The 23,674-nt window shown below is 38.3% G+C and overlaps 2 protein-coding genes across 2 annotated transcripts; both read left to right on the plus strand.

Annotated features, from left to right (window-relative positions):
• The first annotated feature begins 321 nt into the window (after positions 1–321).
• On the plus strand, positions 322–10,526 carry chn1 (chimerin 1). The gene is made up of 7 exons (XM_044364809.1): positions 322–1,055; positions 2,575–2,659; positions 5,555–5,728; positions 7,228–7,305; positions 8,047–8,184; positions 8,874–8,979; positions 9,238–10,526. Exons 1-7 carry the CDS (start codon positions 804–806, stop codon positions 9,407–9,409), a joined length of 1,005 nt encoding a protein of 334 aa, XP_044220744.1. The 5' UTR covers positions 322–803; the 3' UTR covers positions 9,410–10,526.
• Positions 10,527–15,645: 5,119 nt separating this feature from the next.
• Positions 15,646–23,609, plus strand: LOC122992845 (acetylcholine receptor subunit alpha-like). The gene is made up of 9 exons (XM_044366834.1): positions 15,646–15,925; positions 17,089–17,231; positions 17,315–17,359; positions 18,357–18,466; positions 18,981–19,176; positions 20,392–20,629; positions 22,330–22,553; positions 22,784–23,020; positions 23,114–23,609. The coding sequence occupies exons 1-9, from the start codon at positions 15,883–15,885 to the stop codon at positions 23,240–23,242; spliced, it is 1,365 nt and encodes a 454-aa protein (XP_044222769.1). The 5' UTR covers positions 15,646–15,882; the 3' UTR covers positions 23,243–23,609.
• The last annotated feature ends 65 nt before the right edge of the window (positions 23,610–23,674 follow it).

Genomic DNA, 23,674 nt, shown 5'->3' on the forward strand with positions numbered 1-23,674 from the left:
TGACCTCATATTTTGCTTGCACGCTTTGTGATTTTGCTCTTTGTGGTCCCAGCAAATGACCAGTTTCTGTGGCAACATGATTTTGAAAATAGCATCCTCTCTCTAACGGCCCACTGCTGTCGCAAGTTCTCCAGGCAGCGGCCCACTCCTGATGCATGACTCATTCATTGCTCATTATCATCCCACTCTCATTTCATCCTACCCAGGCTCCCCTGCTTGGATATCTGATGGAGGTGGCTGTGTGGGGGCGGGGAAGCCGCCACTATAAAGCCTGTGTGTGCATGCTGTGATTGGCTGATGGGATCCATTTAATCTGCTGTGACTACTACACAGGGTCCGCCCCCGTACTCCTCCCCCTCACTCTGCCCGCCCTGACAGCATCCATACACAGCGCGCTGTCTCTGTTCCAGGGAGAATATCAGCTCTGCACAGGGAGGAGAGGATTAACGCAACCACTCTGCTCATCTGCATACACGTTCCCAGAGAACCACATGAAAACCCAGGGCTGCACCTCTTTTGTATAAAATCTGGTACTCCCATCACAGAGGCTCCACTTGATCTACTGTCACTGCTGTGAGAGGATTTAAAAAAAAGGGGTTCTGTTTTTTTTCTGTCTGACTCTTTTAAAAGAGCCTCTTTTCACAGTTTGAATGAGCAATTTGTTTGTCTGTGATGTCTCCATTTGATAGGGACAATGCTGCTTGATGTAGACTTGCTTTGAGCATCAAGGAGTTTTCCTTCCATTTTTGGACTTGTTCATTGGGTTTGTTTCTTCGTCTGGTTTGGGAGACCGCAGCACCAGAATGCCGTCTAAAGAGTCCTACGAGGTTCACAAGGAAGAGAAGTCTCTAGTGCAAAAGGCCAAGCGAGAGGCCAATCAGGAGGATATTCTGGCGGCAGCTCTGGGGATGAGGATGGGGCCACAGAAACCGCCAGCTACTTTCTGGCAGCCACTTAAACTATTCGCCTATTCACAGCTCACCTCACTTGTACGCAGAGCTTCACTGAAGGAGAGCGACCGAACACCGAAATCTGAGAAAGTCCACAACTTCAAGGTGAGACTCCAATCAACTTACAAAAAACTCTTGGCAGCTTTTGTCATCTGCAAAATGTTGCTTTCATTTCATCATGTGTGGCCTGAGGGCAGCTTCTCATGCTTCCCTTGATGGGGGGTGGAGGGGTGGGGGGGTTACTGAGTGGGAGAGAGGATGAAAAACTGAGCTGTTTTGGTCTGTCCAGTGAGCCTTTATCAAAAGAAAATCTGTTGGGTGGTCTGTGGACCACTGCTGTTAGTTTGAGCACCAGATGGAGAGATTAGGCCGATGGAGAGGGGAAACAGTGGAGGAGTGTATCTCTATTTGGCTCCGGCTCAGTCTCCCAGTTTGGCTGGTTAATGGGATAGAAAGCAAGGAGATAAATATTACAAGGCTTTGAACTGCTGATGCTCACTAGTCTCTTTCTGCTTCTTTGTTCTCTTGTGTTACTGAATGTTGCATTTCAACATTTGCCTGTGTTTTTCCTCCCACAACCAAAGAAAAACTATAATAACCAGAATATTTTAATCTATTACCAAACATTTAAGACATCACAACAATGTCTTGGACCAGATATAGCTGTCTAAATCCAAAACTTTTCAAATTAAGTCTATATCCTTCTTTATGGTGTTTATGGAATATTATAGATCTGGGACTAATCAAAGCTTTGCTACAATATGCCTCCTACATTTCCGTTTTCCAGCACAACCAAGAGACGACCACATACCATAAACTCTAAAATGAATTACTCTGAGTAAATGGTTTTAGTTATGCAGGTCACATTAAGACATTTTTCTTGCTTATAAACAGGCGTTTTATGTGTCACGCATCAAAACAAAAAATAATGATACCATTGTACAAATTCACTCACAGCACAAATTGATTGGGCATGCATTAAAGGTACAATACTGAGATTTTATCAACATGAAGAGACACTGAAAGATGTGACAGATGATATCGCTCCAGGTAAACTGGTTCACCGTTAATTAATGATGGCTAACTGCTCTGGAACTTTTCAGGAACACTTACAGGGTGATACAGTAATTATATATGATTTCCCTGCTGTAGCTGCTGTTGAGATGATGCAAACTGGGAGAGTTGTGGCTTCTTGTTCCCAGAGGCCTTCCTGATTGGCTGGGATGTTGTTACCTGGTGGAGTGTGGGGCTCCCCCTTTCCTACAGGAGCAAGGAGACCCTCTACTGTTTCCATAGCAAATTTCCCTGACAACTTGCACTATCGCTCCGGTGAAGTGTCAGAATCCTACTGTGCCATGATGGCAAAGCCTCCTTGCAGCACCCACCTCAGTATTGTCAGTTTGAGGATCTGTTGAAACAACAATCCTCCGCCACACACAGATCCTCCTCCTCCTCCTCTGTCTCTGCCTCATTTAAGATGGCAGCACATACGGGTCTCCTGGTCTGCTGAAGAAGGGGATGGGGTATCTATGGAGTAAATAGATGCAACTCCCAGCTGCTCTCTCTCTGTCTCGTTATTGCACCTCATCACTAATATCTGTCACTGTCCTCCTCTCTGTTGTAGGTCCATACATTTCGGGGACCTCACTGGTGTGAACACTGTGCCAGCTTCATGTGGGGACTGATGGCTCAGGGGGTCAAATGTGCAGGTACACAAACATGGTCTCATCACTTCAAAGCATTCTCTAATTGCATTTATACAGTACAAAGTGAGCATTACTGTATATGGGTTACTTGGTTTTTAGTGCATCTGGAGCTGGATTACTGGGTTTTAATCTAAAATCCTAACAGTAATTTGTGCACTGGATTAGGGGTTGTATAATAAATGAAATGAGGGCTCTATAGCTATGATGTAACTGATCCTTTTACATAGTGTTATAACCTTATTTTTGACCCACTTATTTCTTTGTGAATGGGAAAATAAGCAGAAGGAGTTTTTCAGTACTGACAGATTATTTTAAAATATCTAAAAGTGGCTCTTTTCACAAATAACAACTAGATTTTTTTTTTTAGCTCAGGGTTAGGCTGTTATTACAGTAACAAAGGCTGTCTGTGTTTCCACTTTCATGATTGTAATGGATAAACATTAGCTGCAATATAATCCAGTAAACATGTAACAGTAGGCTAACTATAGTATCATGCAGTTGACAAAATTAATGTGTTTTAAGCTCAGTTTTTTATATTTCTCTGTATTTTTATGAATGCTTTATATCATTAGGGTGTGAGCATATTTTTTAATATACACCTATAATCTGCAACAATAGTCTTTTTAAATATTCCTTTAGTCTATGTGATTGATTTAACATATATATGTTATTGTAAGGGTATATCTGCCCCTTTGCTTATCAAATACTCTGATGAGATTTCTGCTACACTGAAGCTGTTGTTGGAATTCGTTTCCCATCCCAGAATAGAGCTATAATACAATCTTATGTGTGTCTTTGATGTTTTATTGATGAAACAAAGTGTGTTCCACAAATCTGTGGGAATCAGACGTTAATTATTGATGTCTTGATTTTGAGAGCTGACAACATTCAGAATAAAGGCACATACGTTTGCAGCCTATCTTTATAGACTCTTACACTGCCATTCCTTCACACTCGACCACAGCTACCAGAATCTAGGGCAGCAAAGTCTCACATGATGCTTAAATTTGCATACCAAAAAATGCTCTCCCACCCCCTTTTCTTTTTGCATGTGTGAACTGTTTTTGGCCGTGCGCCAGGAAGCCAGCCTCTGCTTGTGCTTGTTGTGCCACATTTCCTCATCAGAGTACGCCCCCCAGCCTCATCCCATCATGCCCATGAAGGAAAACAAAGCTGGCATGTCTCTTTAATGAGGAGCAGAGCTCGGAGCGTGGGGAAAGAGCTCTGTTTCCACACACATTAAAATTCAGCGGCTTCAACCAAAGAGCTAGGTCACGCAGCTCAACCTTTATTCAACTTAAATACTTCGTAGAAAAACCAAACCATCTGACAAATACAAGTGGTGTTGTTTGTTTTCAAAGGGACCAGTTTCAACTAGTAACTCAGCACTGCATGTCTCCAGCATAGTAGGGGTTAGACACAGTGATAATGTGCTGATTAGAAATTAGCAGCAAGCCACCATTAAACGTCTTCTCAGAGCCTTTTAGCCAAACCTGAGCTGCAGCCTCCTCGCCATAGCAACAGAGCTGACGGTGCAGTAAAGCAGCATAGCCTGTCTCCTGGCTCCTGGTGTCCCTCGGGCCCCTGTCTCACTCTCACCCGCCCCACATGGGACCTATAGGGCCATCAGTGCACACATATAGACAACCTGAGCACAGCAGACATATCTGATGACAGCCCTCCTCTATTATACTGCCTGTCTCGTGTCCTTAAGAGAATCGTCTCTTAAGGTAATTACATTTCTGCATCAATGCATATAAATGCAGGCTGCGTGAATTTCTCCAGGGACCCATATTAATCAAAATATTGTCTGAAGTCCTCCAGAGGCATAGATTCTATGCTTTCAGAAGTTGAGGCTTTATTTGAATATAAAATTAAAAGGTAAAATTCTTCTGAGATATCAAAATGTTATTTTTTCATTTTTTAGAATAAAAAAACATATGGTATTTGTCCCCCTGAAAAAACCCTTTCAGAACTTGAAGAAGGCTTAAAGATCTAAGAGCTTGAAGAGCTGCCCCATTTAAGTCTGGGAAACTAGGTCTAGTGTAGCCCGCAGCGCCTGAATTGCTAGTTCCACAGCCATTGTGTGTGAGCTTGGATTTGAGAAAAGAATAGAGCGCGCAGCAGTGCTGCTGTCCTCCAGGCCACAGCGTTTTCAGTGTTCCTCTAATTCTCTCCATGCGTCTCTGTTACAAAGCTGGGCTGGAGTCTCCCTCTGCATCTGCTCTCCCTGGGCTCCTCTGTTCCCAACAAGGTGAATCCTGCCATGAAACAGCTGTGCCTCAGGCCCCATCCACTGTGACTGAAGACAAAACACAGTGTGGGATACTTACACTGCCATCATGACTAATATGCCATTTGAACACCCAGTGAGATGCATCCTAAAATACCATTTAGCAGACAACCCCCCCCCCCCCCCCCCCAAACAATAAGGGATTTTCCCCACGTAGCTTAATTATAATTAAATGAATGCATTTGCCTGTTCTTTGAATCACTAAGTTTTTTGTTTTTACACAATTTGAAATGAAAGATGCACACAAATCATTCCTACATTAGATGAATTTTCTGTTCTGTGCTGTGTGGGTCATTATTGTTCTATTTTGATCTATAAAAGGCCCTCTAGAGGTGCCTTTGGATATTTCTGCTGCTCAAGGTGACTTCAATGCCACACGTGGTAGAGAGAGGAGCTCTCCAGCAGTCTCGTGACACTTAGGGAGCAAATATTGATCAAAGGGATGAACTCTTTATTGCAAGCCAAAACACATATTAAACAGGCCAACCGATTCAAAATTGACTTGGTGTTGAATGTGAATTTACACAATAATATCACACAATATAATAGCCCTCAGTTCAGAGATGAAATGACTTCAACTAAACCTGCTCTTTGTCTCTCTGTAGATTGTGGTTTGAATGTCCACAAACAATGCTCACCTCTGGTTCCCAACGACTGCAAGCCAGACCTGAGACACATCCGTAAAGTCTACAGCTGTGACCTCACGACCCTGGTGAAAGCTTATAATACAGCGCGACCCATGGTGGTGGACATGTGCATACGAGAAATCGAGTCCAGAGGTTAGTTGTGTATGTGTGTGTAGTTGTGTAGGTGTCTTTCAAATGTTCTATAGGTCAAAAGTATTATTTTCCTAGATGTAAATGTGATGAATGGTTTAGTTTAAGTGCTAATTGAATTATTGAATCCCTGAAGCCCTAACAGCTATAAAACTAGACTCTGTCTTGCTGACAATAATTCTCTGGATGGAGGCTTTACATTAAAGGGTCTGAAATGCAGAGAACTATGGCATCAGCTATAATAATTTGATTCTCATAAGCAACTGAATACCTAATTGTGAATTTGAATCCCACTCAACACTTAACTTAAATGCCACTGAATTTATGGTATTGGGATATTTTATTTCTATCTATCTATAACAATCTATCTGAATGAATGTGGTTTAATTTCTCTGTAATTCCAGGGAGACATTTCAAGTTTTGGAATTTAAAAATCATTTTTGTATTTTTTTTTCTTTTATAATTCTTTCTTTCTTGCATCATGTGACTGTCAAAACCTACACTGTGTCTCATTGACTGAATTCATGCTTGATTGATTATCTCTGACAGTGTGAATGTTTGAGTTTTAATTTTTCATCTTGAATTTGGGTTTTGAACTCTGCAAATCCAATTTGAGCAACTCCATCTTTTGATCTGACTTGAATTTTAGATCTAAAAATGAAATCTGAGCAACTTCAATATTGGATACTTGAATTTTCCATTTGAATTTGTGAAACCTAAAAACAACAACAGTAATAGTAATAATAATATCAAGTTTTTGAAACTGAAACAACTTGAAATTACCTTATGGACATTTTAAAGAAGGGAACTCTCACCACATAAATTCAGATACATAGTTTTCAAAAGGAAGTGTTTCAAATCTATTTATCTAAATCTAAATCTATCTAAAGTTATTCTGAAAAAACGATGTTGTTCTTTCCAATGCAATATTTTTAAATTAGATAACTTGAACAAAACTCATTTTTAGCAACATTTGACATCTTTATACCTGTTTACACTGTATTTACAATGCTTGTTGTAAAACTGCTTTCCTCTAATTTAAGAGTAAACAATCCACAGTGCATACTACTTACTAACTGAGTTAATGAGTTTTTGGGGGGGTTATGACTGAGAGGACTGATGAGAGTGCTGGTAATTGTAAACGTGTAATGAGGAATACATTACTCTGTTTCCTGCTGCCTTAGTTGATTGCATCTCAGTTAAATCATTCAACTATGTAGGAAACTCATTGTCTGCCCTCTAATATATGTCTGTAGCTAAGTTTGATTTATGTCTTTATTATTTTGCCCAGCGATGCAGAAAACTATATGCATCTGCCCATGTTATTTCATTGTGTGACATTGTGGACATTTTATCCATAATTCCTTATGCATATTTAAGAGTGTTTAATGGCATTTTTCAAAATTACCCAAGGCGATACATGCAGGTGAATTTTTCTACATTACTCATGACAGCCCTTACAGTGTCTGAGAGGTTGTTTACTTCTTGTTTGTTTCCTGAAGGACTGAAGTCTGAAGGCCTCTACAGAATATCTGGATTCAGTGATTCAGTCGAAGAAGTCAAAGTGGCATTTGACAAAGGTTTGTGTTCCTTTGGTTCAGCGTGTACTAACAGTTTTATAGATTTCTGTCAACTCACAACATGACGATTGACAGTGTGTGCTCACATATGTTTACATAAGACGCTCAGAACATTTCAGATTAATGAGAAAGTGACACATTTGTGAGGGATTAGTGTCCATCTGGGAGTGCAGATCCGGAAATGTCCCTTGCACGCAGGGTTTCACAGTGTGTACAGGGGAGACCTCAGGGGATACAAACCATGGATATACTCTCTCTGACTTAAATATATCTGTAGAAAAAAAAACAACTCCTCTGCTGTGTTGGGATTCAATAGTGGACTTAGTGAGAATGAGCCTGTCTTGGCCCAGTGCAGTGTGAATTTTAACTGTAAGAAAAACCCTGCAGCAATGGGCTAAACTCTTAGCCAGATCCGCATGTGGGAGATCATCCATGACAGAGTGTCATTCCAGCTCACAGCACTGTGATGTTCAGTCTGCCAGCACAAGTAGGCCATGGCCTGTTCTGGAAAGCATGCATAACTGAGGGAAAGTCAGAATAAAACAGGCCAGGCGGATGATAGCAGCTACTATGCAAAATACAGAGCGAGAGTAGATCTTCTCTCCACCCACAGTAACACAATCTCTTTATTCCCCAATTCACACTGTGATGTGAAAGTGCTGATGTGAGCCGTTTTTGGTTTTTTTTTTCAATCTCCCTTTCTTCTTTTTGTCTCTCTTGTTCCATCACGCATCCTCACAGCTGGCGAGAAGACAGACATCTCAGTGAACGCCTATGAAGACATCAATATCATCACGGGTGCACTGAAACTGTACCTCAGGGATTTGCCTGTTCCCATCATCTCATACGATGCTTACCCCAGGTTCATCGAGGCTGCGAGTAAGTCACAACTAGACAAATTAGTCAGAGGCACACCTGTTTCAGCGCGCTGGATTTCACTGACAGTCATTAATACATTTTGTGCGTTTTGCTTCATGTGGTCATGAAAACGAGACTCCACATTTATTCATTGTTTGTTTACATCAATATTTACAGTATCAACACTTGTACAACGTAATGGAATCCACCAAATGCTATTTGATTTTTATGGAGACCATGTTGTTTAGAAGTTTTTATATAATTTATTTCAAATTTTGAGGCTGCAGTTGTGGTGCTGTTATTATGTTGAACTGCATTACATTGTTGGAAGTTTTTGTTATTTTTTCCACCTCTTTTTTCCACCTTATTGAAATAACAAAGTGTTGATTGTTAATTTTCCTCAATAACAGATAACAGTAGAACTGTGAAAATGTGGCCTTATACTTACTTTTTGGAATCAGCCAATGACTTTCCAAACTTATGTCCACAAGTCCTGAATAAATATTCAACTCCAATTGTTCACCTAATTTGCAAAAAACCACGACCATACAGTCAAGAGCACAGTCAAAGTGTTCATTTGCGTTATTTATCTCAAGCAGCATGTCCTCAGACGCCCTCCTAAAGACTAATGGCTTTTATTACTACTTGGGAAATAACTTCAGATAGTCTTTTCTGGTCATTTTAACAGCATACAACTTTCTGTTTCTCAGAGCTCACAGACCCTGAAAAGAAGCTTGAAGCTTTCCGTGAGGCTCTAGCTCTGCTGCCGCCATCACACAGTGAAACTCTTAAGTACCTCATGGCACACTTAAAAAGGTGAGCAACCCAACCAAATAACGCAAGCTAATAAAGATTTGAATCTTATGCAACTGAATACCTAATTGTTAAATTTAATCATTGCTGAATACTTAATGTTCAAATTTAAATAGAGCTCAATTGATGGCAAAGAAATATTTTACATTGAATATCATACATGTTCATTTATGTTGTCTCCTCTTGCTTATAAGATTAAAATCAGAATCTGCAAGTATTTTCAGTATCAGTGTATGTTTCTAATTTTCATTAACATTTCAGGGTGACACAGAACGAGAAATTCAACCTGATGAACGCAGAGAACCTCGCCATTGTTTTTGGGCCCACCCTAATGCGCGCTCCAAACCTGGACGCCGTGACAGCACTCAATGACATCCGCTACCAGAGACAGGTGGTGGAGGCGCTCATTAAAAATGAAGATGTGCTCTTCTAAACACAAATCAGGACTTTTATAGAACAGCTCTCTAATCATTCGTTTGTGTAAAGACTTGAATGACTGTTTGTACATTGATTGATACATTTTTTTTAAAATGCCCTGTGTATGGACTAGTGCTGACCAGTCCTCCCATGTACTGGGTGTGGACGATGAACCTTACACTTGTACGTACTCTATGTCTCCCCATTTTTGTCGGGGGATTTTCAAAAGTTGACAGACCAGCATGCATGGTGTGAGGTCTCTGTTGCTTTGTAGTTGTAACCCAGCATGTGTTAAAGATCGTGTAGCGCTGTGACTTTGCTTTCGTCTGTTCTGTAGTAGTTATAGTCCACATTCCCAGCTGCCTGCAGCGCAGTTATTTCTGTGAAACATTGTATAGCTGGATGTAAAGATAAGCTACTGATCTTTTGGGGTAATTTTTATGATGCTGTATTTTTTTATCTCCTCAACTGTTTTTATGTAACCTGCAGTTCTTAGTTGAATGAGCCTTTAAGACTTTCCTGTCCATGTGTACACACTGGTGCATTTGCCAGACCTTAACACTTTTATTGTGTTATAAACAGCATTATTTGTGAATTTAATTTTTTACTGTAATGTTTTTGTACACAACTTGTGCATGATCACTTTAATTTATTAAACCTCGCTTTGAGAAATTAATACTTAATGAGTCATCTGAATCGCTAGAATAAAAATCAGCATTAAATTTCTGTTTAAAGTACCATCAACTGATTTATTGGCCATTGGGGGGCAGCAGAAACAAGCTTGTTTATGCATTAGCAAACAGTTTCTTATTTACAAATAACATTATTTAACATTATTATTACTACACAAACATTTATTTGGAGCTCTGTTTTGCTCCAACCTTCAGGCTTATGGCTCTTTAGCTGCTAAACGCTCCACTATGTTCACCAGATAGTCACTAACATTTTCTGTGATCCATGTGGTGCTGAGCAGGTAGTGTACGGTAGATTTATCAGTGTTTTCTGCTGTAAACAGCTGCCTGCTGCATCTGACAAATAATCAATAGTCATTTAATCCATTGTGAATATAAAAATTGTGATTGTAGCAGCTTTAACTAAGCTTTTTTTTAAATAAAATGTTTCATCATGGCAAAGAACAGTCATATTCATGTAGACTGCTCAGAGATGGTGACCCTTGAAGTGATGCAGGTGTAAATGCTGCCTGTGAAATTACACATGAACTTCCTTCAGACTATCTTTTTTTTGCCTTAAAGGGCAAGCCTGGCAATATGCTATATTTGTTGTAATGTCAACAAATAGTATGAAAAGACCAAAACCAACAATGAATGTATCTTATAGTGTTGCCTGTGTAGCCAAAGCTGGATATACATTGCTTATTCCTCTGTGTCATAGGCCCCCATTGGTGTCCAAAAACACATCAAGCCACGTTGTTGCACTGGTGGAAATGTTCCTTTATTACAATGAAAATGGGTGCTGTGTTTATATTCAGTCAATCCTACATAAATCATCCTGGTGCTTTTGAATACTCATAAGAGCACCAAATACTGTATGTATTAATCTGCCACTGGCAATAGTCCCCAACAAAGACACTATTTAGTCCTGTTTCAGTAATATTTCCTAAAAACTGCAGTGCCAAGCTGTTTCATGAGATTACTTTGCCTTTTGGAAGAATTACACTTTATATTCATGACCTGGTTTTAAAAATGAAACCAATGGGTTTGGGACTGAGAGCCACAGACAGGCTGGAGAAGTTAGAGAGAACTGAGAAATGGTTAAATGAGATTTGTTGACAATAAAAAAGATACAGAATAATGTCATCTGTATACTTTAAATGAAGCTTAAAAAATATGTAAAATATTTAATACGACTTTAAAATAATGACACTAGCAGCATATTTGACCTTAGCAGAAGGGCATGTTAGTGCTTCATCTTGCATATTCAGAATGACAGTTTGTTCCTAAAAGCTACACATGACATGACTGTACGTAAACCCCTCTAACAATGCATCAGTCACACTGATTCACGGTGAGATTAAAACCAAACCCACAATACTTGAGGCAACACCACTGTATGCATGCAAGAGATCGTTAATTACTGGATATACATATGTGCAAACATTGTCACATGAAATTTATGCATTTTAGGTCTAACTATTCACAGGTTATGTCTTTCCAAGCAATTTCCAAGAACCAGCCAGAAACAGTCATTTGTGGCTCATTACATGATCACTGTTTTCTCAGATATAAATAGTTTGGATTGTATATTTAGTACATCACATTTTATGTTAAATCACACTTTTTTCTCTGCAGTGACTTTGGGGACGAGAGCTTTTAGGTTAAGGAATAAAAATTGATGTAAATGTTTTGGCATCTCATGTTGTCTGTAGCTTCAGCTGTTCCTTGCATTTAGGTTTTTTGTGGCTCAAATGTCCCCACAAAGCTAGAGAAACAGAAGCAATCACTGCTTGACATTTAATCACTTGGTTTTTGTGACCACATCACATTGAGTTAATGTAAGCCAAATTCAGACTTGTCTCTGGTGATTGTGTGGCAAAATTGGATTTTCATCCAACCGTTTAGCCTCCCCCCGCCATTATCAGACATTTTAAATATATCATACCGTCATCTATATTAGGCATTGAATGTGAAAGGAGGTAAACCACACCAGTAAAGCTATCGCGTTTTCTGTCTCCCAGTCAGATGCTGTGATAACACCATGCTAGAGCTCGATGTCCGCCAAGTGTATTGTGTGCTGGATGTGCCTTATTCACAGTAATGAAACTAAATTTGAAAAGCTGTGATCCATGAGAGGACTGACCTTTCTTTGTTGACTGGATTGTAATGCTTTCCACTTGCAGAAGACTGACCTGAATATGTTTGCAAATGTTGAAATATAAAAACATATTCAGAAATAGTCACCCATGTGAAGTACAGGAAATTATGTTTAATTGCCCACTATGGCTGGATATAGTTTTTTGTATTTCACATAGAAAATGCATCAGTGTAATCATATAACAGGATCAATAATGAACATCAAATAGGGTGTATTATTTATTACATACTTTTCTTGTTTTCTTGTTTCTGTGCCTGAGTTTTCTTTACAAAATTTACATTAACAGTGATTTGGTCTGTGATATTTGCATCTTGACAAACTAGCTGAAATACTTTAAAAATAGTAATATAACATAATAAGAGTAAAGTAAAATTAAGGGTAATGGAAATATAGGATGTTCTTTTTGAAGGATTATTACAATGCTGTCCTATTTAAAATGTTCCTATATTTATTCTGGAACATTATGGGAAATATATTGCTCAAAACATAATCTCTTCTGTAAAAACTATAATCCTCTTAATCTTCATTGAGGCATAAACATCCAGTATGTTGTCCAGTTTTCATCAACCCCCTGCAGATACCATATAGGCACGTTCATTCAGATTCACTGAACATTTTATTCACTTACAAAGCAGATATAAAAACACAGCTTATGCTCATCTGGAGACTGGAATCACAGTGTGAGACCTGAAAGTGTTGTAATTAACAGTGGACAGAGCACCAAAGTGTCCATCTGGGACCACAGGTCGGGTGAGCAGATACAATGATGGCTTGTCCCCTGTTACATGACAGACTTGGGGAAAGGCAAAGCGGTGCTTACATGGTGTCAATTCAGAAAGAGCGGGGGGAGGGTTGAGACAAATCTCTCTTAATTCAGACATTGCCAAAATGGTCATTTGTCCCTAAGTGAGATGAATGAGGCCAGTGGTTGAGTGACTGGCTGATTGAACGAATTGGGGATGTGAGGAAATTGAGTTGCCTGACCCATCACTGGCCCGACAGGGTGGGGAAGGTGCAGAGCAAAGAAAGGAGACATGGGTATAACACCTGGCCTTCAGGAAACACATGGCTGGTTGAAAATATGAATGATCTAAGATTATCATATTATTTATTTTCAGGCATTATTTTAGACATAAAAAAGCACTGGAATACTTTTAAAATAAATAAATAGAACTTAATCACATTGGTTTAAAGGCTACATGACTAAACTGTTATTAAATTCTTATTTAATTCACACTTCTCTTTTTTGAGAACTTCTTTATTATATTTTAACAAAGAAAAAACAAACAAACAAACAAAAATATGACTAATTAAGATTATTTATTACATAGTATCAACCAAATACAAACTAAAACACTGAAACTCTTATTAAGCCTGTGTTATTTCATCCTACTTGCCTCTAATTTCAAGGTTAAAGGTTAATGTTATAAATGTACTTGACTATATCACAGACACATAAATGAATGGATTAATGTTTTTTATTTTTTTATTGCTGGTTCATATTATTAAAATGGTCCCTTCAACATGGGATTACATGACACAAAATAATACAATATATAAATAATCACTTCTGGCAACTGTGTTCCAAAAAAAACATGTAATGTGGGAAAACATGCTTTACACAGGGAAAAATAAAACAAAAAGTAATAACTACCTATACAATTTACATATATATATATATATATATATATATATATATATATATATATATATATATATATATATATATATTTTAGCTGATATTTTACTAACTGTAATGGTAAAATATCACATCTCAGTTGGGCACACAGAGATCTTTTCTTTTTAGGAAGATAAAATTTCACGTAATTCTCAGTACTATACTCATTTTTTATAAAACCATATGTTCTAAGTTTTGGCTTATTCCAAAAATCAATTGAAAACAAAATCTAATCAAACCAATTTTAACTTTTTCTTTCAAGTTGGACGTTTCCTCACACCATACTTTTTCAAATAAAGTGTGAATAATCTGATCCAGTACTGCGTGTCTGTGTGTCCCACATGAGGATTTTCTTTCACAGTCTGCTATCGTTCATACCCACCAGTCTGTTTGACAGTCTACTCATACAAACAGCCCAGCGCACTTCAGAGTCTCCTGTCACAGCTGTGGTTGAAGCAAATTTATTTACCCCCATAATGTATGTCATGATGTTATTCTGAACATGTTCACATCCTTTGTAAGTCTTAAATCCCCACACCCTGGCATCATAATGAGACACAGGCTTGGTAGAGTGTAATATATCTGGAGAAACCAAACCAATAAATTTAGTTTTACTATGACTCCACCTAAAGCCCTACTAGCTGATTCAGACAGCAACATTGTCCCTGTACCAGAATTGATATATTCATTAAGATAATAAATAATAATATTAAGATATAAATATGAATTTATGATCTGTAAATGCTTGTGCATTTATATACATACAGCACATCTCATATACAGAATAGTTTCAGAGAATTCATACAGCTTCAAGTCGTTGTTGATTTTTTCCCAGTAACTCTACCTAACAAGTAATGTTCTGGGGTTTTGTAGCTTTAAATTCTGCACAGGACAGCTCTAGTTGGGCAATATCTTAACAGTTAAGATTTTCCTTAAAAAATAAATTGTGGAGCATTTACAAGTCTTTTTTAAAGCTCTTTATTCATTCTGTTCAATATCATCAAATCATGAATTCATGAAGTGAGCAATTTCATAATTATAGCATGAGAATATACTATATATGTTTACATATATGTTTACAATTAGAGAACGGTGCACCACCCAATGTGTAAATCCATCAAAAAAGGGGGAGAAAAAAGAAGTTGTAACTAAATAAAAACTGAATACATAAATACAAAATACAGAAATAAACAGATATAAATAAACAGAGCAAGAATAGTTAACTTCAGGTAGAAGGTGATATGTTGATTTAACATGTTTCAACATCTTTCACATGTAAATGCAAGTTGCCTGGCCATGCATTCCTCAAACTGACTTGTTTACTCCTCAAGTTTGACCAGTAGAGCGTCCACCGAGACATTCACATGGAAATCTGGTGACCATCTGATAGTGAGATTGTTTTGTCTACTGTTTCCAAGGTCAAGTTTCCAAGGTCAAGAATGAACATTCAGTCTTGACAAAGCTTCATTTTAAAATTCCAGTCAAGATTTAAAATATTTCATACATTAGATCTAGATTATGTTTGTGAAATCATTATTCAATGTGAAAACATATCTTTGATTTTGGGGATAAACATGTCAAGATACAGAGATTATAAGGCAGCATTAAAAGTTTATCACTGATTCAAGAAAAACTGAGAGCAATGAGCATGTGTCGTGTCTTTGCACCTCCAGGTTTTGTGTGGCCATGTTCACGATGGGATATTTCAGTGGTGGATTACTCTGGTATGTTGATCTTATAACAGATGACAGAGAATGTGGCCCTCTCAAATGACAAGCATTGGCAGTCAGTCACTCACATCCGCTGTCAGACAATAACAACAAGGCTGCCAGTGGAGAGCCTGGAGGTTGTACAGTAAGTCATTTGCCAGTGCTGAAAGAATGTTTTAGGTGGGTCAAACCTTTTTAATTCTCAAGTGGTCAACAGGCAACGTGTTGAAGTTGGATCTTGGTTTTGGATGTCGTGGTTTATTGGCAAGGATGAATACTTTATTTTTCATTTTCCATCTAATCATTCTAGCAGGTAAGAGCTTATTTAAAACTGTGAAGAAAATGTGTGCTTGTTCACTGTGTAAATAAGTGTCTTTTTACTTGAATTACTTTGAGTCTTTAAAGCATAGTGAAGTTAAAAATAGTTTAAGCTTGAATAAACATTGACTAAACCCTCTTTTTTATTAATAATGTTTAATAAAACTGCTGTCAGGTCAGTGAAGGTTGATCCAATTCAAACAACCAAACTAATGAGCAATTTTCAATTTTGTGCAAAATGGCTCTTTGATTGACAAGAGCATGTGTCCTCTTTTCATTTTGCTTTTCAATCTTGTCTGTCAGCACACAAAGTCACCTGCATAATTATGTGCCGACCAATTTCCTTAGTTTGCTGAGTAGAATGTCTCAAGAATCATTCAGCCATTCAAACAACATGTTGCTGGAAAATGACCTTCGTTTCAAGGTCAGCTGAAAAATGAAAGGGGATCCTGCTCTGGCTTGTGACACATATGTAGCGGAAATAGCATAAGAATATCTCTATTGACGACCTGTACAGAACTACCACTACATGTTTAAATGTAGTTTTGCCAAATTTAGTCCCCAAAATCCAACAGAATGAGTATATTCACAATTATATACTGTATACAGTGAAGTTTGAGAACATGTACTTTTTATCTTTGTTATGCAACCTGGAAACTTGACGAAAATATTTTTTATCACACAAATACATACTCATAATGATTTGAATTTAAAACAACACCCTTAAAATGAAAATGGTGTATGTTGTTTTTTTTGTTTTTTTTTGATTGCCAGAATTGATATATTTAATGCCCACAAAACTAAAACAAACATACTGTTTACATACCATGTACAAGTGGATCCATTTCCGTCTACTTTAAAAATCAAACATCATAGTGCATGAGCATGCAAATATATTCGCACAAATCTTACACCTATAGCATCTGACACTTGTCACGTCTATTTTCAACTCATATTAGATTAAGTCACATCAAGTATCAGATGTTCTTAAAGCAATATTCCACTTTGGCGCAACATACTAATTTTCCAACAGAAGAAGCACCTTTAGGAGTTACATGCAATCCCTCCACAGTCATTTCACTGTTTAAATACTGCTGATGTAAATAATCCCTTCATACAACTAAGTCTGTATCCTGTATGGTGTCTTGTTTGTTTTAGGTGCTGCCTGGGCCTCCACTGATGAAACACGCCTGGTTAAAACCCTCTTCACTGGTTACAATAAGGTTGTCCGTCCTGTCAATCACTTCAAGGACCCGGTCGTTGTGACAGTGGGTCTTCAGCTCATCCAGCTCATCAGTGTGGTGAGGTCTCATGTCACACCATATGTATTAAGATTGTCAAACTGTCATCAACTGTCTATAAACACATTGATCTGGATCCACAGGATGAGGTCAACCAGATCGTCAGCAGCAACGTGCGGCTGAAACAGGTTTGATTCAAACATTTGTTTTTTTGTTGTAAAATCATAAAAGAAGAGAGGACATTGGATCATAGTGTAGAGACCCCCAACGGATGTATATATTCAAATAAATAAGAAAGCAGAGGGCAAGATTACACCATCATGCTTCTAGCTACAAATTTTAAATGTGAAAAAACATATATCCAAGAAATTCATTTCAAATATACAAATATTTTACTCAGGAAATGCTAAAAATACACTTTCAAAATTTGTGGAGTTATAAACGAATACTGGTGTCCCAACAAGTAAAAATAAAATACACTTCATATGGTTTGACTATAATAAAAAGCAAGTTTTTACTGTGAGAGTGCAGCACAAACATTAAATAAATAATAAATATATTTAAAAATAGATTGAATAAATTCTAGCCAACAGAAGACAAATTTTGTTGTTTTGTTGTTTGGTTTTTGTTTTAGTTGCAGAGTCTGGTGTGAAGGATTTGTATCCTGTACCAGAAAATGTTATTCTCTTGTGCTATCTTCTTTATGGAGGTTATAGATACTGGTCTTGTACTGCATAGCACTGGTTTTGTTCCAGAAAAGGTCATCTGTTATTCTGTAGTACCAGAGGGATTTAATATTTTAATTCATTCATGACTTCACCGCTTCAATCAAGTGAACAAAATAAAGTTTAGTACAGTAACTGTAAAAGTTATGTGCTGCTTCATTCTTCTGTGAGCTGATCAGGTTTAGGAAAGAACATGTTGTAGCATGTTGTAATTAAACTGTTCATTTACAGTAGAAATATGTTTTAGAGGATGATTTTTTTTTTTTTTTTTTGATTGGGATGTGATTTTTTATCTCTACAAAATGTGTCAAAATTTTTGAAAATGCAAAAGACATTTTCTTAAGTATCAATCTTCTGCTCATATTTTCATTTAGAATAAACAAATTAAACATTATAATGTTATTTATTATTGTTGAACTGCTTCCCATAGTCCTGGTTGTCTGGTTGTCTGTTTTTCCAGCAATGGAAAGATGTGAACCTGCAGTGGAACCCAGAGGATTACGGTGGCATCAGAAAGATCAGAGTTCCCTCCTCTGACATTTGGCGGCCTGATCTGGTTCTCTACAACAAGTATGTTCTCAGGTTATATTTGATCCATGCTATGTTCTTCTTTTTCTATAAGACCATTGCATACATTATTATGTGCTTTATGTGACCTCAAGCATCCGGACCTCTAGAAACAATCACCACACCTGTCAGTGATGTTTTTAATCACTCTTTCCTATACTCTAGTATGTGGCGTGTGAAAGCTCAGATTTCATCAGGCTAAATCTGGCCTCTGTATTGCAGCCCCCTCCACCCTGCACCCCCTTCCCCCCTTACACACACACACACACACACACACACACACACACACACACACACACACACACACACACACACACCATATGCTGCTCTGACACACTGCTGTTTTTCCCTGACAACCAGCTCCGCTGCCACAACAACTTGTGCCGAGTCGAGCGCTGGTTGGCTGGGCTGTGCAGCGGGAGCAGCGACCCATCCTCAGGCAATGATGTCCCCCTGCATTAACATTTAGCTTATTACCGCCTATGTTGATGCTGCTTGTGTTTGTCTGTGCCCGCAGCGCTGATGGTGACTTTGCCATCGTTCATGAGACCAAAGTGCTGCTGGAGCACACAGGAATGATCACATGGAACCCACCTGCCATCTTCAAGAGCTACTGTGAAATTATTGTGCTACATTTCCCCTTTGACCTCCAGAACTGCAGTATGAAGCTGGGTACCTGGACTTACGATGGAAACCTGGTCGTCGTCAATCCTGTAATTCCATTAAAACCTTCTCTTTAAAGGAATCATTTGGAAATTTCGCTTTCTGCCAAGAGTGAGATGAGAAAATTGATACTATTCTTATATCTTTTATGTACAGTAAATATGAATCTGTATCCAGCAGCTGGGGAAACAGCTAGCCTGGCTCTCTCCAACCATAACAAAATCTGCTGACAGGCACTTTTAAAAGCCGCTAACTAAATGTATAAAAAATGTACAAAAATGATAAATTGCAGTTTTACAGGGGGGTTATGTGCAGGACTGTTCTTTGGCCGGGAGCAGTGGCTTCCTTCAGTCTTGTCATCAGGTAGAAAGAAAGAAATAATAATGGACCAAGAAGTAGTTGTGCACATAATCATCCATAAAAACCTCAACTTGCTGTTTTTCATTCGTCAGTTTTTGTACAGATTAGACAAAAGGGATGAAACATGTTAATTAGTACACTTTTTTCAGCTTTTGGACAGAGCTAGGCTAGCTGTTTCCTCCTGTTTCCGGTCTTTATGCTAAGCTAAGCTAACCTTCTCCTGGCTCCACCTTCATATTTACTGTACAGACATAAGAGTGGGATCTTCTGATCAAACTTTTGGTAAGAAAGCGGATAAGAGTATTTCCCAAAATGTTAAAATATTCCTTTAACCACACAAATAGTGTAAATCCCCACTTGTGAAAAAAGGCTTTACATGACATCTTGACAACCCTTTTAAACAGCGCAAGTGTATATGTGACGTAACTTCTGATACCACAATGAATGATGATATACAACTGACATTTTTCGTCAGGATACCAACATTACTTGCACCGTGACATCAAATCCCACTGTGAAATACAACATCTGTGTACACAGTTTAAATGTAGGCAAACAAACTAAACAGTTTAGTTTAATGCTCTATTTACCAGTCACTTCTGAACCCAAACATATTCAGAGTACAAGGTAAGCTTGAGGGAGCTTATCACAAAACAAAATTAAAACAGGAGAAAATAATTTATCTCAAACAATAAAAATGAATATTTATAGTATAGCCCATGTTCCTACAGGTTAGTATAATTCAAACACACTAATAATAAAACAGCATACTGGTAAATAAAAACAGTTTAACACTGGTAGGCTAATGCACATGACAAGATAAAAGTTAAATAATAGACATATATAAAGAAACTGAATGAGAAAATAATCATTTAATCTTCCTCTTTATTGCTTCTCCTCACCAGGATAGTGATCGTCCTGATCTGAGTAACTTCATGGAGAGTGGAGAGTGGGTGATGAAGGATTTCCGCAGCTGGAAGCACTGGGTGTATTACGCCTGCTGCCCAGACACCCCTTACCTGGACATCACCTACCACTTTCTCATGCTGCGTCTGCCCCTCTACTTCATCGTCAACGTTATCATCCCCTGCATGCTCTTCTCCTTCCTGACTGGACTGGTCTTCTATCTTCCTACAGACTCTGGTACGTTGACACTGGTTCCACAGTGTTTCCCTTCACAAGTTCAATAGTATAGTGACATTATGACATTAAAGAAAGAAACTCACTGCTTTTTTTGGTATAGATGTCAGTATATAAACATCCATCACACACATCACATACCAATATACAACAAACATCTATCTTGTTGTCCAGGATAATTATGTTCTAGGGTATAAGCTGCATGGCCCATTGCTAGTTAATTCATATACTATTTGAGCCAGCTACCCGTACTGTAACAGTCCTTTTTCAGACATAATATGATGCCGTGTTTGCTTTTGCTTCACATTCTCAAGTTGTTTTTCCAAGTAGACCGAATGCTGAACTGAAGGGAGTCTGTATTTAACCTGCATGACAGTAAATATATCTGCAAATTGAAAAAAAGGGTTCATATCTACTGTAGATTTGCTACATGTCTGCGTTATTATCTGTGCTTTTGTGATATCAGCTGACACTGTGTTGGACAAAATGTTTTTGTTAATTCTTCCTGTCAGTCTGAGGTGTCCCTGTATCGGCTGCACAGCTCCTGTGCACATCTGGCTGTGTTCCCAGTGTGTAGGTCTGCCTCATTACCCAGGGTCCCTCTGTGCTGTCATGTCTGAAAGCGGGCCTTTGCTTTAATGTATAATACATCACTTGATCCCTGTTTCTGATATGGCTGCTGACAGGATAGTGTGGAAGAGAAGCTGGCGCCAAAAGACACTCTCTCTGGGATAACCACTCTTGCTGAGCAACAAAAACAACATGTCTTGCATTCTAGTTGTGAAATGGTGTCAAAACCATCTTTCTTGTTCTATTGTTGGTTTTAGAAAAAACAAAAACAAACAAAAAAAAAGGGCATATAATGCTTTTTTAAACATAATTTGCTTGAATGAGTGAACAGTACAGTTATTGTGTGGCAATGCTAGAGAGTGGATTCCTGATTTGATAGCTAAGGAAGTGTTGGGCTCATACAAGGGGCTCTCCCTTGTGGCAATCCAATAAAATTGCATGATGTAGATATCAGGAGCAGGCACTTAAAAATAGAGTGGAAAATGTGGAGCTGCCACATTTAAGATAATTTCAACATATCCTTTAAAGTAAAGATGGTTAACACAGAGTGTGTCTTACTAAGATACTACTTGTCCTATTTAACTATATGCTCATAGAAACATCTTATCAGTTCTTCAGCAGATGGCACATATGTTATGGTCTAAATCTGGAGTTGCTAACCTTTTTTTCCTTTGTGGCCCCTGAAAACAAAGCAATGTAGTTACAAACTGCTCACAATCTGTCAGTGGTTATATATACTATTTGTGACCTATCTGTGACAGATTTTTTCCCCCCTTGTTTTATTTTAATAATTTTAGAAGCATGAAGAGTTAAATTATCCAGTAACTCACAAGAAAAAAGCAAAAATTAGGGGAAAGTCTGAAAAAATATGCATAATATTGTGTGAGGAAAAAATATATAGTTTAATTTCTGAGTTTATAAGTTCATTTGTGACTTTGGAAACAGCACCTGTAAAACAATCTCACATCAAGGTCCCTCCAGTATGTTTTGGAGCTTTTGAAAATCCATCTGCTGATGAAGATTGTGTGTTATGTTTGCAGCAACTGCATATTTCATGGCATTCTGTGCCCCTTGATGACTTTTAGACAAATTAAGAAGTACAAACAGTGACGACGGTTTGCTATGTCTCCCAGGTGAGAAGATGACTCTCAGTATCTCCGTCTTGCTGTCTCTGACTGTCTTCCTGCTGGTCATTGTGGAGCTGATCCCCTCTACCTCCAGTGCTGTGCCTCTCATTGGGAAGTACATGCTCTTCACCATGGTCTTTGTCATTGCCTCCATCATCATTACCGTCATTGTCATCAACACCCACCACCGCTCCCCGAGCACTCACACCATGCCTGACTGGGTCCGCACGGTGAGCAGAGGGGAACTAAATGATGACAAATAATTTTCATCATAGAGCTGAATGGCTAGAGATGAATAATTCTCCTTCTGAAGCTACTTGGCAAGCTTCAGTTATCCTTTTATCCTTTGTACTATATTGCCATCTAGTGCTGACAGGCAGAACATCTTTTTTTTTTTTAAATTGCTCTGCCGCTGTAAATAATCCTTGACACAGTGCAAATATTTTATCCTCCTTGGCAGGTTTTTATTGAAACCATCCCCAACATCATGTTCTTCTCAACAATGAAGCGCCCAGGAAAGGAAAAGCAGAGTAAACCCATCTATGGTGCCGAGTTTGACATCTCAGACATCTCTGGCAGCCAGGCCACCCCTGAGCCCTACCACTCACCCATCATTAAGAATCCTGATGTCCGCAGTGCCATTGAAGGGGTCAAGTACATTGCAGAAACCATGAAATCAGATGAAGAATCCAACAATGTAATCCTTCTTATAACAAAATGTGTTTCTAATACGGTTCTTCAATGAGTCCTATTTTTGTGTATGTGACATACTGTCCCTTCTCTTTGCCAGGCGGCTGAAGAGTGGAAGTTTGTGGCCATGGTGTTGGATCACATCCTGCTGTGTGTCTTCATGGCTGTGTGTCTCATCGGCACATTAGGCGTGTTTGCAGGCCGTCTCATTGAGCTAAGCATGCTCTAGAGGCCTTTGCTATATGTTTTACCAGTTCTCACACGACCAGTTTGTTGCTCAATGTGAAGCATATTTTTCTCTCTCAATGTGAAGCAATGTGAAGCATTTTTTGAAGCTACTGTATGCTGTCCTGCAGCATTCACAGTCTACACTGCCTATAAGACATGTGGAGGTCCCTGTTTGTTTGTGTTTTGATGTTTTAAGAAGTATTTGGATGTAATGATAGCATGTTTTAGCGTTGTTTTTCTAACGAGTATATGTGTGTAGTTGAAATTTTTAAGTAATTCAAGAGACAGCCAACATTTTGGAATATTGTACATTTTCCTTCACATGTTCATAGGGAACAACTGAATAAAAAGGTTTTTTTTTTTCAGTTTTCAGGGTGACTGATTTAGAAGTGCAGTCTAGTTCATGTTGCTGAATCCTTTATGCCCTGTTTAA

The sequence above is a fragment of the Thunnus albacares genome, chromosome 11 (genome assembly GCF_914725855.1).
Source record: "Thunnus albacares chromosome 11, fThuAlb1.1, whole genome shotgun sequence".
NCBI classification, from domain to species: domain Eukaryota; kingdom Metazoa; phylum Chordata; class Actinopteri; order Scombriformes; family Scombridae; genus Thunnus; species Thunnus albacares.

What these genes read in the sequence shown, in the direction of transcription:
- chn1 (XM_044364809.1), top strand. Translation starts at nt 804, where the DNA reads ATGCCGTCTAAAGAGTCCTACGAGGTTCACAAGGAAGAGAAGTCTCTA. An exon ending in AGAAAGTCCACAACTTCAAG is followed by an intron (nt 1,056 to 2,574) that starts GTGAGACTCCAA and finishes TCTCTGTTGTAG; the next exon opens with GTCCATACATTTCGGGGACC. An exon ending in ACGAGAAATCGAGTCCAGAG is followed by an intron (nt 5,729 to 7,227) that starts GTTAGTTGTGTA and finishes TGTTTCCTGAAG; the next exon opens with GACTGAAGTCTGAAGGCCTC.
- LOC122992845 (XM_044366834.1), top strand. Translation starts at nt 15,883, where the DNA reads ATGAATACTTTATTTTTCATTTTCCATCTAATCATTCTAGCAG. An exon ending in GCAACGTGCGGCTGAAACAG is followed by an intron (nt 17,360 to 18,356) that starts GTTTGATTCAAA and finishes CTGTTTTTCCAG; the next exon opens with CAATGGAAAGATGTGAACCT. An exon ending in TGCCTGACTGGGTCCGCACG is followed by an intron (nt 22,554 to 22,783) that starts GTGAGCAGAGGG and finishes CCTCCTTGGCAG; the next exon opens with GTTTTTATTGAAACCATCCC.